Raw genomic sequence first — 14,446 nt, 5'->3', positions numbered from 1 at the left:
CTCTCTGTGCCTGATTCCACCCACCACTCCTAGTTATCGTAACACTCTAGGCCAAATCAGCAACTGAAGTAGGCTGACAGACACACATTTCTCACATAACTGGCCTACTGTGAACAGGTTTTCACCCGCCTGTCTGTTTGCTAGTATCACCTTACACTGGAGAGCAGGTAGGCTAGCTAGCATGCAGTCATAGAGTACCTGTTAACTCTGACCTTTAGCCTACTTCCTGGCCCTGTAGGCCAGTGTCCCTGCCTTGCCTGACACCATCTATGACATCAGCAGTGATACTTATGAGCACCAGTGTAGACCAAAGACAAAACATATACACCCAGATAATACAAACCAAGACGGTGACTGATACAGAGCCACACCTGGAGAGGGACACTTCTACAACTCGAGACAATGCCTCATCTTTTTCACCTCAAGTATGATTGTGGAGGATACTAGTGGTGACATTTCCCTTATATTGAATTTCACAACCTATGGGATTTATGGGTGAAAGGCTTTTACAATTTTCCTGGGTGGCCATTCTGTTTGAGTTATCATTCCACTCCTTGTCATGCGTTCTACAATAGCCTGGTCTCAGATCTGTCTAACAGCACAAACATACTGTATCTGGGACCATTTCTGGGGCTATTTCTACAAATTAAGATACTAACACAGAGATGAAGCAACAACATTCTAGAAGTCTAAACTAGAAACACAGAGATATGAAGCAACAACATTCTAGAAGTCTAAACTAGAAACACAGAGATATGAAGCAACAACATTCTAGAAATCTAAACTAGAAAAACAAAGAGAGATGAAGCAACAACATTCTAGAAATCTAAACTAGAAAACAAAGAGAGATGAAGCAACAACATTCTAGAAATCTAAACTAGAAAAACAAAGAGATGAAGCAACAACATTCTAGAAATCTAAACTAGAAACACAGAGATATGAAGCAACAACATTCTAGAAATCTAAACTAGAAACACAGAGATATGAAGCAACAACAATCTAGAAATCTAAACTAGAAACACAGAGATATGAAGCAACAACATTCTAGAGATCTAAACTAGAAAAACAAAGAGAGATGAAGCAACAACATTCTAGAAATCTAAACTAGAAATACAGCGATATGAAGCAACAACATTCTAGAAATCTAAACTAGAAACACAGAGAGATGAAGCACACAAATACACACAAATCTAAGTAAAGGGATAGAATGAGAATATGTACATATAAATATATGGATGAGCGATGACAGAGCTGCATAGGCAAAATGCAATAAATAGTATAGAATACAGTATATACATATGAGATGGGCAATGTAAGATATGTAAACATTATTAAAGTGACTAGTGATCCATTTATTAAAGTGACCAATGATTTCAAGTCTGTATGTTGGCATCAGCCTCTCTGTGTTAGTGATGGCCTTGAGATAGAAGCTGTTTTTCAGTCTCTCGGTCCCAGCTTTGATGCACCTGTACTGACCTCGCCTTCTGGATGATTTTTTATTTTATTTTTTATTTCACCTTTATTTAACCAGGTAGGCAAGTTGAGAACAAGTTCTCATTTACAATTGCGACCTGGCCAAGATAAAGCAAAGCAGTTCGACAGATACAACGACACAAACCTCTGTCAAACCTCTGTCAAACCAAGCCCTGGGTTGGGGGACTGCACAGGTTCTCCACATAAGAAGGAATGAGAGTTAAAAAAATATACATATATATTTTTAAACACGCTAGACAAGCTATTATCCTCCTTTCCATCTTCAAATGAATGTCTGAAAATATAGACATTTCACATGTCTGTCTGCTCCTGAACAGTCACAGAACAGTCACAGGTATCAAATACCACACACAACACCTGTCTCTCTGCTCCAGTGTGATTCAACAACACACAACACGTCTGTTGCTGTGAACAGTCAGTTATCAAATACCATACAACACTCCTGTTTCTGTGGGTACAGCTCCCTCTACATCGTTATTCTACCTCCACATTGTTATTCTCCCTCTACATCGTTATTCTCCCTCCACCTCGTTGTTCTCCCTCCACATCGTTATTCTCCCTCCACATCGTTGTTCTCCCTCCACATCGTTATTCTCCCTCTACATCGTTATTCTCCCTCCACATCGTTATTCTCCCTCCACCTCGTTGTTCTCCCTCCACATCATTGTTCTCCCTCCACATCGTTATTCTCCCTCCACATTGTTATTCTCCCTCCACATCGTTATTCTCCCTCCACATCGTTATTCTCCCTCCACATCGTTATTCTCCCTCCACCTCGTTATTCTCCCTCCACATCGTTATTCTCCCTCCACATCGTTATTCTCCCTCCACCTCGTTGTTCTCCCTCCACATCGTTATTCTCCCTCTACATTGTTATTCTCCCTCCACATCGTTGTTCTTCCTCCACATCGTTATTCTCCCTCCACATCGTTAGTCTCCCTCCACATCGTTATTCTCCCTATACATCGTTATTCTCCCTCCACATCGTTATTCTCCCTCCACATCGTTATTCTCCCTCCACATCGTTATTCTCCCTCCACATCGTTATTCTCGCTCCACATCGTTATTCTCCCTCTACATCGTTATTCTCCCTCCACATCATTGTTCTCCCTCCACATCGTTATTCTCCCTCTACATCGTTATTCTCCCTCCACCTCGTTGTTCTCCCTCTACATCGTTATTCTCCCTCCACATCGTTATTCTCCCTCCACATCGTTGTTCTCCCTCCACATCGTTATTCTCCCTCCACATCGTTATTCTTCCTCCACATCGTTATTCTCCCTCTACATCGTTATTCTCCCTCCACATCGTTATTCTTCCTCCACATCGTTATTCTCCCTCCACATCGTTATTCTCCCTCCACCTCGTTGTTCTCCCTCCACATCGTTATTCTCTCTCCACCTCGTTGTTCTCCCTCCACATCGTTATTCTCCCTCCACATCGTTATTCTCCCTCTACATCGTTATTCTCCCTCCACATCGTTATTCTCCCTCCACATCGTTATTCTCCCTCCACATCGTTATTCTCCCTGTACATCGTTATTCTCCCTCCACATCGTTATTCTCCCTCCACCTCGTTGTTCTCCCTCCACATCGTTATTCTACCTCCACATCGTTATTCTCCCTCCACATCGTTATTCTCCCTCCACCTCGTTGTTCTCCCTCCACATCGTTATTCTACCTCCACATCGTTATTCTCCCTCCACATCGTTATTCTCCCTCCACATCGTTATTCTCCCTTCACATCGTTATTCTCCCTCCACATCGTTATTCTCCTTCCACATCGTTATTCTCCCTCTACATCGTTGTTCTCCCTCCACATCGTTGTTCTCCCTCCACATCGTTATTCTCCCTCCACATCGTTATTCTCCCTCCACCTCGTTGTTCTCCCTCCACATCGTTATTCTCCCTCCACCTCGTTGTTCTCCCTCCACATCATTATTCTCCCTCTACATCGTTATTCTCCCTCCACATCGTTATTCTCCCTCCACATCGTTATTCTCCCTCTACATCGTTATTCTACCTCCACATCGTTATTCTACCTCCACATCGTTATTCTCCCTCCACATCGTTGTTCTTCCTCCACATTGTTATTCTCCCTCTACATCGTTATTCTCCCTCCACCTCGTTGTTCTCCCTCCACATCGTTATTCTACCTCCACATCGTTATTCTCCCTCTACATCGTTATTCTCCCTCCACATCGTTATTCTCCCTCCACATCGTTATTCTCCCTCTACATCGTTGTTCTTCCTCCACATCGTTATTCTCCCTCTACATCGTTATTCTACCTCCACATCGTTATTCTCCCTCCACATCGTTATTCTACCTCCACATCGTTATTCTCCCTCTACATCGTTGTTCTCCCTCCACATCGTTATTCTCCCTCCACATCGTTGTTCTCCCTCCACATCGTTATTCTCCCTCCACATCGTTATTCTCCCTCCACATCGTTATTCTCCCTCCACATCGTTATTCTCCCTCCACATCGTTATTCTCCCTCCACATCGTTATTCTCCCTCCACATCGTTATTATACCTCCACATCGTTATTCTCCCTCCACATCGTTATTCTCCCTCCACCTCGTTGTTCTCCCTCCACATCGTTATTCTACCTCCACATCGTTATTCTCCCTGTACATCGTTATTCTCCCTCCACATCGTTATTCTCCCTCCACATCGTTATTCTCCCTCTACATCGTTATTCTCCCTCCACATCGTTATTCTCCCTCCACATCGTTATTCTCCCTGAACATCGTTATTCTCCCTCCACATCGTTATTCTCCTTCCACCTCGTTGTTCTCCCTCCACATCGTTATTCTACCTCCATATCGTTATTCTCCCTCCACATCGTTATTCTCCCTCCACATCGTTATCCTCCCTCCACATCGTTATTCTCCCTCCACATCGTTATTCTTCCTCCACATCGTTATTCTTCCTCCACATCGTTGTTCTTCCTCTACATCGTTATTCTCCCTCTACATCGTTATTCTTCCTCCACATCGTTATTCTCCTTCCACATCGTTATTCTCCCTCCACATCGTTGTTCTTCCTCCACATCGTTATTCTCCTTCCACATCGTTATTCTCCCTCCACATCGTTATTCTTCCTCCACATCGTTATTCTCCTTCCACATCGACTTCATGATGCTGGTGGTTTAAGTCCTCAGTCAGACAGCCAGTGGTAGCAGAAGCAAGAGGCAGGTGAAATCTAGCAACCTACAAGTGATCAAAATAAAATAATAGTAATAATAATAATAATAATAATAACAATAATAATAATAACAATAATAATACTACTAGCAGCAATAATAACAACAACAATAATAACAATAATAACAACAATAACAATAATAATAACAACAACAATAATAATAACAATAACAATAATATTTACAATAATAATAATAATATTTACAATAATAATAATAATATTTACAATAATATTAACAATAACAATAACAATAATAATAATAATATTTACAATAATAATAACAATAATAATAATCATATTTACAATAATATTAACAATAACAATAACAATAATAATAATAATAATAATAATAATAATAATAATAATAGTAACACTAATAACAATAAGAATACTAGTAACAAGAATAATAACAACAATACTAAACAATAATAATAATAATCATTCATTTAATTTGTACTTTTTTTTCACACCAAAAGGCGCTGAATATATATATATATATTTAAATCAAGGCAATCCAAAACACAGAACATTGTAAGCAGACAACAATCAAATGGTATTTACATGTGTTGTCACTGAATGAACATACTGTAGGTCTTAGAAAGCCTGGGCACAGCAGTCCACTGCAAAGGAGTGATTTGGGCGACATGCCTAAATAAATGTATGCTAAACAGAGAACGGACTAAATTCAAGCACTGACCTACATTTTAGCGGGCAGTGGCGCAGTATGAGGCGCTATGACGACACACATCTAATGGCTTAGTACATGGGGGGGTACACATCGCCATAAAATATAACCTAGGCTGTTTTTAGTCACATATTATAGTCACAATAAGATGCATCATGCCCATCGTGGGCAAACGGGCACGTGCCCCCCTCCCACCTTCAGATTTGTCCTGTTTCGCTGTAATAGTACTAGTCACTACTACCCAGAAGCCATTGCAGGCTATCAATCAAATTAGAGTAGCTAGACTGTCTGACTATCGTTGCAGGCATATATGCTGTAAAAGGGTTGACAAGACTTTAGAAAAGCAAGCAATAACTAATATGTATTGAATAGGACTCAAATTCCTTTCAATCTTTTACCCAGATTTTTAGCAGAGATGCAGAGAAGCATATTTAGTCAGGAGGATAAAGAAAGCTTAAAAGAGGCATGCTGAGATATGAAGAGAAATATACATAGAACTTAGCCTAATGATTATGGGCTCTAGATTGCAGGAAAAAGCTGTTTCAGGTGTTTGAAAAAATGCTTAATTCTCCTAGTCTCGCCCCCCTTCTAGACCAACCCTCAGCCATCATCACATACTTTGTCTCCCTTCAGATTGTTGGTGTGTATGACGCCCCTGAATAACTAAACAACCTTTTTTTTTCTCCATGCACAGGAGAAACATGGCTTATATTAATTCAATCATAGGAATGTGTTCTTAACTGACTTAAAGGTTAAAAAAACAACATAAAAAACTCATATAAATAGGAAGCTTCACATGAAATGTTGATTAATGATTTCTAATAATATTCTAATAAAAAAAATGTATCTGAAGGTAATTTTGGCATTTTTACATGTGAAGATTGCAGGGCCTCACTATACGTTTAAAAACAGACGATATCTATGAATGAATTTACAATAACTACATAATAAATAATGCAATGGGTCACAATTTGTTGTAGCTAAATAGCGCCATCTAGTGCACTAACTGAGGAAGAGCGTCCTCAAAGCCAGCTACCTTCTGCGCATGTTATATATTTTTTATAAACCCCATCTTTCATAGCCTGTTCCCATATCTCTTTGGCATCTTGCCATCTCCTGGTCATTCATTTGTGATGTTTGGCATTAAAATGCGATTATGACAGTAACCTTTTCAATGTGTTGAACTATTTTGTTTCTCATTTGTTCTTGTGAGAACTAGTGGAACGACAAGAGACCTACCTGGTTAAATAAAGGTGAAATAAAAATATTTAAAAATAAAAAAAGAGAAAGAATTGTCAGTGCAACGTCGTCCGACACGTCGTAGGCAGTCATTGTAAATAAGAATGTGTTCTTAACTGATTTTCCTAGTTAAAAAAGTAAATAAAAATAAATAAACAGAGAGAGAGAGAAAGGCGATCATGGTATGACATATGAGCCTGGCACTCAGGCTACCTCATGTCTGAACATTTCCCGCGAGTTGCTGACGGGGCGGGTCTAAATTCAGGAAAGACGGTATCTGATTGGACTGAAACAGATTCCGCGCCAAATATGCAAAGTAGAGATGGTCACATGGACCAATCAAGATTCAGAACTGAGTTCACCGGGTACTTAGTGGCGCGAAAATCCTGCATTTCTGTAAAGACCTATGTAGAAACGGTCACGTCGGAGTCTGTAAAAGTTTGTTATATTTGGAAAATATAGAATTACGAAATGGCGGCTGATTCTGTGGACGATCGGGAGATGAGAGAAGCACAGAGAGAATATCTGGACTTCTTAGATGACGATGTAAGTAGCATAGTTGCTTGAAAAATATAATGCTTACTTTGTATGCCTTATGCCTATGGACAAATGGAAACCATGCGGCGATGAGTGACAATAGAGAGCAACAGTAATGGCGTCTTTTTGTAGCTATTAACTCCTTCACTGTTTGTTGAGAAAAGCCGATCGGGAAATTAATGGAGTTTTGTAGTATTTTTTATTTTCTTCGATAAACTCCGAAAATAAGTGATGTGGGAAACACCGGCTAAGGAGAGCATATACGTTTTTTGTTCTATGAGATCATCTAAATCAACTAACATCGCTTTAAAAAGAATTTAAAAAAACATTTTGACGCTTTTATGTAATAATTAAAAAGTTGAAGCACACCTAACAGTTAAGTAATTCATGAAGCTCATGTTAACTGACTGGTATTATCTCATAAAACAAAACCTATATATGATCGCCTGAACCTGTGTTAACCTCGGACCTTATTTTCGACGTTTATTCCAAAACTCATTATTTTCCCCCAATTACAATGTCTCAAATAACCATATCTACGTCGTGTGGTTTTTAATCACTACAAGCTGACGAGATCTATTCAAATCAAAGTTTTGCAGGAGAACTGACCAAAGAGTTGCTATCTAACGTTAATCCCATTTTACAACCAAATGCGTTGTTTGTTAAATGTTACTAAATCTAGTTAACCAAGTAGCTATAAGTTGTTAGCTATGTAAGCACCAGCTAGTTAGATGATACTAAGAGCCAGTATGGGTGAAAGTGCAGGGAGTTGAGTAGCCAGCCAATCATTCGGCCTGGATGGTATCTAATGGCGTCCTCCTCTATGTGTGTGTGTGTGTGTGTGTGTGTGTGTGTGTGGTTCCGATGCAGCAAGACCAGGGGGTCTACCAGAGCAAGGTACGGAACATGATCAGCGAGAACAAGAACCGCCTCATCGTGAACATCAACGACCTGAGACGACGCAACGACGTGCGGGCTACCAGGTACACACACACACACACACACACACACACACACATTAACGTGGTGTACCATTTATGCCATGAATGCCTATCGTGTTCGTCTGTAGTTGAGTGATCCACAATGTGGACTTTAATTTCTTTGTATTGTCAACTATTGTCATTGTGGAGAGACACTTTTTAAAACATTTCGACAACAGTAACTGTAGCACAGTTGGTAGAGCATGGCGCTTGTAATGCCAGGGTAGTGGGTTCGATTCCCGGGACCACCCATACGTAGAATGTATGCACACATGACTGTAAGTCGCTTTGGATAAAAGCGTCTGCTAAATGGCATATATATATTATTTACACACTTGAGTATCTCATAGTTATTCACACCTGTGTACAATGCAAGCGCCCTATCCGTTATCCATGGGGCTCCCGAGTGGCACTGTGTGTCAGTGCTAGAGGCGTCACTACAGACCCTGGTTCGATCCCGGGCTGTTTTTAAAAACAGTATAAAAATATTTTACGTCCAAACGTTACAACAGACGAGTTACAACAGACGAGTTGTCTTCATCGGGGTATAATGACAAACTCTACTGCGAGACTCATTTATATCGTGTCAATAGACAAGACACAGGTGTCTGTAGTCATGGCAGGGCGTGGCCTGATATCATTGGTTCATTCTCATATGTATTAAAATAACTTGCAGAAAACAATACATGGATCGCACTTTGGCTCCATAAGCCTACAAACAAACAGTATCCCAACGGCCCAGCGTCGTCCGGGTTACGGGAGGCTTTGACCGGGGTAGGCCGCCATTGTAAAATAAGAATTTGTACTTAACCGACTTGCCTGGTTTAAATCAAGCTTAAAATAAATACAAATAATTGTGCATTGACATCAGGATTTGGGATATCTATTACATGTTAGTTGATTATATTACACAGCTATATGATATGTCCAACATAATGTCCTGATATATTTAAACCGAGATTTTAGATCACGTTCATGACTATGGATGTCTGTCATGTCAACATAATACTATTGTGATGTAATGTCTGTCTGTCTGTCTGTCTGTCTCTCTCTCTCTGTCTCTCTCTCTGTCTCTCTCTCTGTCTCTCCGTCTCTCTCTGTCTCTCTCTCTGTCTCTCCGTCTCTCTCCATCTCTGTCTCTCTGTCTCTCTCCGTCTCTCTCTCTCCCTCTCTCTCTCTCTCTGTCTCTCTCTGTCTCTCCGTCTCTCTCTCTCCCTCTCTGTCTCTCTCTCTGTCTCTCCGTCTCTCTCTCTGTCTCTCTCTCTCTCTCCGTCTCTCTCTCTGTCTCTCTCTCTCTCTCTCTGTCTCTCTCTCTGTCTCTCTCCGTCTCTCTCTCTCCCTCTCTGTCTCTCTCTCTGTCTCTCTCTCTCTCTCTCTCCATCTCTGTCTCTCTCTCCATCTCTGTCTCTCTCTCCATCTCTGTCTCTCTCTCTGTCTCTCCGTCTCTCTCTGTCTCTCCGTCTCTCTCTCTCCTCTGTCTCTCTGTCTCTCTCTCTCAGGCTGATGAGGGGCTGCTACTTATATAACAGCCCGATTACATCACACTATGGATTTAAATAAACCCGAGGGCTGTGTTCTCTTCCCAGGTTGATGACTAATGCGTTTGAAGAGCTGCTGGCGTTCCAGCGGGCTCTGAAGGACCTTGTGGCGTCTGTAGATGCTACGTACGCCAAGCAGTACGAGGAGTTCTTCGTTGGTCTGGAGGGGAGCTTTGGGAACAAACATGTCTCCCCCCGAACCCTCACCTCTCGTCTGCTGGGCAGCATGGTCTGTGTGGAGGGCATCGTCACCAAGTGTGAGTGTTTGGGGGGAACTAGGTTGTGGATGTCTCTCATTCCCTAAAAAGTGTATACATTAGGGATGTGACAAACGGAGAGAGAAAAAAATGTTTTTCCACAAAAAAAAAATCATAACATTTCACTAGAATATACAGCATCGATTTGATTCTCGCAGTGCCTCCCTTTCAGATAAAGGTTTCACCTCTACGACCAATACTGAACCTCAATTCCACCTCGCAAAGTTTGCATTTAGTTAGGGATTTTTTTTCTTAATTAACAGTAAGGGTCCCAATTTAGTTGTAAACGTTCACACCCCTAGTTTACATCCAAGTTAGGAGGCTCCCCCGAGGGTCTGGAATCTCCAGCATCCATCTCCAGCATCCATCTCCAGCATCCATCTCCAGCATCCAGTACTGCAATAAAAACACACCACACAGATAACATCATTTTTGAGAACCAACAATCGGCCAAAATGAAAACTAGACAAGAGAGAGAATCTAACGTTCCGTGGTTGTCATGGCAACCCCGTTGGGGGGTATATGTGGTCCTTCTGTGGCTCAGTTGGTAGAGCATGGCGCTTGTAACGCCAGGGTAGTGGGTTCGATTCCCGGGACCACCCATACGTAGAATGTATGCACACATGACTGTAAGTCGCTTTGGATAAAAGCGTCAGCTAAATGGCATATATTATTATTATTATATGGCCAACATACAAGAGAGAATCTAACGTTCCGCGGTCGTCATGGCAACCCCGTTGGGGGGGTATATGGCCAACATACAAGAGAGAATCTAACGTTCCGCGGTCGTCATGGCAACCCTGTTGGGGGGTATATGGCCAACATACAAGAGAGAATCTAACGTTCCGCGGTTGTCATGGCAACCCCGTTGGGGGGTATATGGCCAACATACAAGAGAGAGAATCTAACGTTCCGCGGTTGTCATGGCAACCCCGTTGGGGGGTATATGGCCAACATACAAGAGAGAGAATCTAACGTTCCGCGGTTGTCATGGCAACCCCGTTGGGGGTATATGGCCGACATACAAGAGTGAGAATCTAACATTCCGCGGTTGTCATGGCAACCCCGTTGGGGGGTATATGGCCAACATACAAAAGAGAGGTATATGGCCAACATACAAGAGAGAGAATCTAACGAGAGAATCTAATGTTCCGCGGTTGTCATGGCAACCCCGTTGGGGGGTATATGGCCAACATACAAGAGAGAATCTAACGTTCTGCGGTTGTCATGGCAACCCCGTTGGGGGGTATATGGCCAACATACAAGAGAGAGAATCTAACGAGAGAATCTAATGTTCCGCGGTTGTCATGGCAACCCCGTTGGGGGGTATATGGCCAACATACAAGAGAGAGAATCTAACGTTCTGCGGTTGTCATGGCAACCCCGTTGATTTTTTTGTTTTGAGTCACTCGAGTAGAATAACAACAAGGCAGAATATGTATAATTGGGGGGGGGTATATGGCCAACATACAAAGGCTAGGGGCTGTTCTGTTCTTAGTCACGATGCAACATGGAGTGCCACAACCCCCCTCCCCTCCAGGTGCCATATTGCTATTATAAACTGGTTGCCAACGTCATATAAGCAGTTTAAAAAAACAAACATATTTTGTCATACCTGTGGTATACGGCCTGATATATCACGGCTGTCAGCCAATCGGCATTCGGGGCTGGAACCACCCAGTTTATAATATATATTTCTGTTCATCTCTGTAGGTTCTCTGGTCCGTCCAAAAGTAGTGCGTAGTGTCCACTACTGTCCAGCCACCAAGAAGACTATGGAGCGCAAATATACTGACATGACCAGCCTGGATGCCTTCCCTTCTTCTGCTATCTACCCTACCAAGGTAAACACACACACACACACACACACACACACACACACACACACACACACACACACAGGTTGAGGAGAACGACCCCGTTGGTGACAGTTTGGTCTGTCCATCTACTAGGACCACCGAACCATCACACTCATCACCTCTCTCTCTCCCTCTCTCTCCTTCTCACCATCCCCCTCTCTCTACTCTCTGTCTCTTTCTCTCTCTCTCTCCCCATCCCTCTCTCTCTCTCCCTCTGTCTCTCCCTTTCTCTCTCTCTCTCTCTCTCTCTCTCTCTCTCTCTCTCTCTCTCTCTCTCTCTCTCTCTCTCTCTCTCTCTCTCTCTCCCTCTCTCTCTGTCTCTCCATCCCTCTCTCTCTCTCTCTCCATCCCTCTCTCTCTCCATCCCTCTCTCTAGGATGAGGAGAACAACCCATTGGAGACAGAGTTTGGTCTGTCCGTCTACAAGGACCACCAGACTATAACAGTCCAGGAGATGCCAGAGAAGGCTCCTGCCGGTCAGCTTCCCCGCTCGGTGGACATCATCCTGGACAATGATCTGGTGGACGTGGTCAAGCCAGGAGACCGAGTCCAGGTGATCGGAACCTACCGATGTCTGCCTGGCAAGCAGGGAGGATACACCTCTGGGACCTTTAGGTGAGGACTGACGCTCTGAACGTCCTTTAGGTGAGGACTGACGCTCTGAACGTCCTTTAGGTGAGGACTGACGCTTTGAACGTCCTTTAGGTGAGGACTGACGCTCTGAACGTCCTTTAGGTGAGGACTGACGCTCTGAAACGTCCTTTAGGTGAGGACTGACGCTCTGAACGTCCTTTAGGTGAGGACTGACGCTTTGAACGTCCTTTAGGTGAGGACTGACGCTCTGAAACGTCCTTTAGGTGAGGACTGATGCTTTGAACGTCCTTTAGGTGAGGACTGACGCTCTGAACGTCCTTTAGGTGAGGACTGACGCTCTGAACGTCCTTTAGGTGAGGACTGACGCTCTGAAACGTCCTTTAGTTGAGGACTGACGCTCTGAACGTCCTTTAGGTGAGGACTGACGCTCTGAAACGTCCTTTAGGTGAGGACTGACGCTCTGAAACGTCCTTTAGGTGAGGACTGACGCTCTGAACGTCCTTTAGGTGAGGACTGACGCTCTGAACGACCTTTAGGTGAGGACTGACGCTCTGAACGTCCTTTAGGTGAGGACTGACGCTCTGAACGTCCTTTAGGTGAGGACTGACGCTCTGAAACGTCCTTTAGGTGAGGACTGACGCTCTGAAACGTCCTTTAGGTGAGGACTGACGCTCTGAAACGTCCTTTAGGTGAGGACTGACGCTCTGAAACGTCCTTTAGGTGAGGACTGACGCTCTGAAACGTCCTTTAGGTGAGGACTGACGCTCTGAAACGTCCTTTAGGTGAGGACTGACGCTCTGAACGTCCTTTAGGTGAGGACTGACGCTCTGAACGTCCTTTAGGTGAGGACTGACGCTCTGAACGTCCTTTAGGTGAGGACTGACGCTCTGAAATGTCCTTTAGGTGAGGACTGACGCTCTGAAACGTCCTTTAGGTGAGGACAGGTGCTCTGAAACGTCCTTTAGGTGAGGACAGGTGCTCTGAAACGTCCTTTAGGTGAGGACAGGCGCTCTGAACGTCCTTTAGGTGAGGACTGAAGTACTGAACGTCTTTAAGATCTGAAATACGAAACACGTTTCACACAAACACTATTACTTGACTTGCATTATTACGAGTCGTTGTTAAGTGACGTTTCTGTCAGGAAGTGAGACGTTTCTGTCAGGAAGTGAGACGTTTCTGTCAGGAAGTGAGACGTTTCTGTCAGGAAGTGAGACGTTTCTGTCAGGAAGTGAGACGTTTCTGTCAGGAAGTGAGACGTTTCTGTCAGGAAGTGAGACGTTTCTGTCAGGAAGTGAGACGTTTCTGTCAGGAAGTGAGACGTTTCTGTCAGGAAGTGAGACGTTTCTGTCAGGAAGTGAGACGTTTCTGTCAGGAAGTGAGACGTTTCTGTCAGGAAGTGAGACGTTTCTGTCAGGAAGTGAGACGTTTCTGTCAGGAAGTGAGACGTTTCTGTCAGGAAGTGAGACGTTTCTGTCAGGAAGTGAGTTTCTTCCTCTGTTCTCCAGGACCATCATGATGGCCTGTCAGGTGAAACCGATGAGTAAAGAAGTATCTCCCTACTTCTCAGCGGACGACGTCTCCAAGATCAAACTCTTCAGCAAGTCAAAGATGGTAAAGACCTGATACGTTTTCCCCTTCTAGCCCCCTCTAGCCATCACCGTGGATACATCTCAATAATAAGTCTCTCTTTCCTTCATCTGACAAGATGGTATCGTCGCTCTGTTCACGAACACTTCTTTCTGAGGTCAAGGGGGATCGTCTTGCTCGAACTCATTCCCTCAAACGTACGCCTGTTCTTCCTGTCTCCTATCCAGGATGTGTTCGACCAGCTGTCCCGCTCCTTAGCGCCCAGTATCCACGGTCACGAATACATTAAGAAGGCCATCCTGTGTATGTTGCTGGGAGGAGTGGAGAAGGTTCTGGAGAATGGGTCACGCATCAGAGGAGACATCAATGTACTGCTCATAGGTACTGAGACGACGTCTCTCTCTCTCTCTCTCTCTCTCTCACCTACTGTACGTCCCTGTCTGTTAAGGGTATGAAACGGTGGGGCG

The 14,446-nt window shown here is 43.5% G+C and overlaps 1 protein-coding gene across 1 annotated transcript in view; it reads left to right on the top strand.

Moving 5' to 3' along the window:
- The first annotated feature begins 7,004 nt into the window (after window positions 1-7,004).
- Window positions 7,005-14,446, top strand: part of LOC118378732 (DNA replication licensing factor MCM3-like) — a 25,250-nt gene continuing 17,808 nt past the window's right edge. Inside the window, exons 1-7 of the mRNA XM_052471487.1 lie at window positions 7,005-7,173; window positions 8,035-8,147; window positions 9,731-9,939; window positions 11,653-11,783; window positions 12,175-12,413; window positions 13,898-14,003; window positions 14,207-14,360. Of these exons, the coding sequence (XP_052327447.1) occupies window positions 7,099-7,173; window positions 8,035-8,147; window positions 9,731-9,939; window positions 11,653-11,783; window positions 12,175-12,413; window positions 13,898-14,003; window positions 14,207-14,360 (1,027 nt within the window). The 5' untranslated portion in view covers window positions 7,005-7,098. The remainder of the gene's footprint in view (window positions 7,174-8,034; window positions 8,148-9,730; window positions 9,940-11,652; window positions 11,784-12,174; window positions 12,414-13,897; window positions 14,004-14,206; window positions 14,361-14,446) is intronic.

Source organism: Oncorhynchus keta, chromosome 19 (assembly GCF_023373465.1).
Source record: "Oncorhynchus keta strain PuntledgeMale-10-30-2019 chromosome 19, Oket_V2, whole genome shotgun sequence".
NCBI lineage: Eukaryota > Metazoa > Chordata > Actinopteri > Salmoniformes > Salmonidae > Oncorhynchus > Oncorhynchus keta.
Note: the sequence above shows the minus strand (reverse complement) of the source record. Positions and strands in the feature narration are given on the sequence as shown.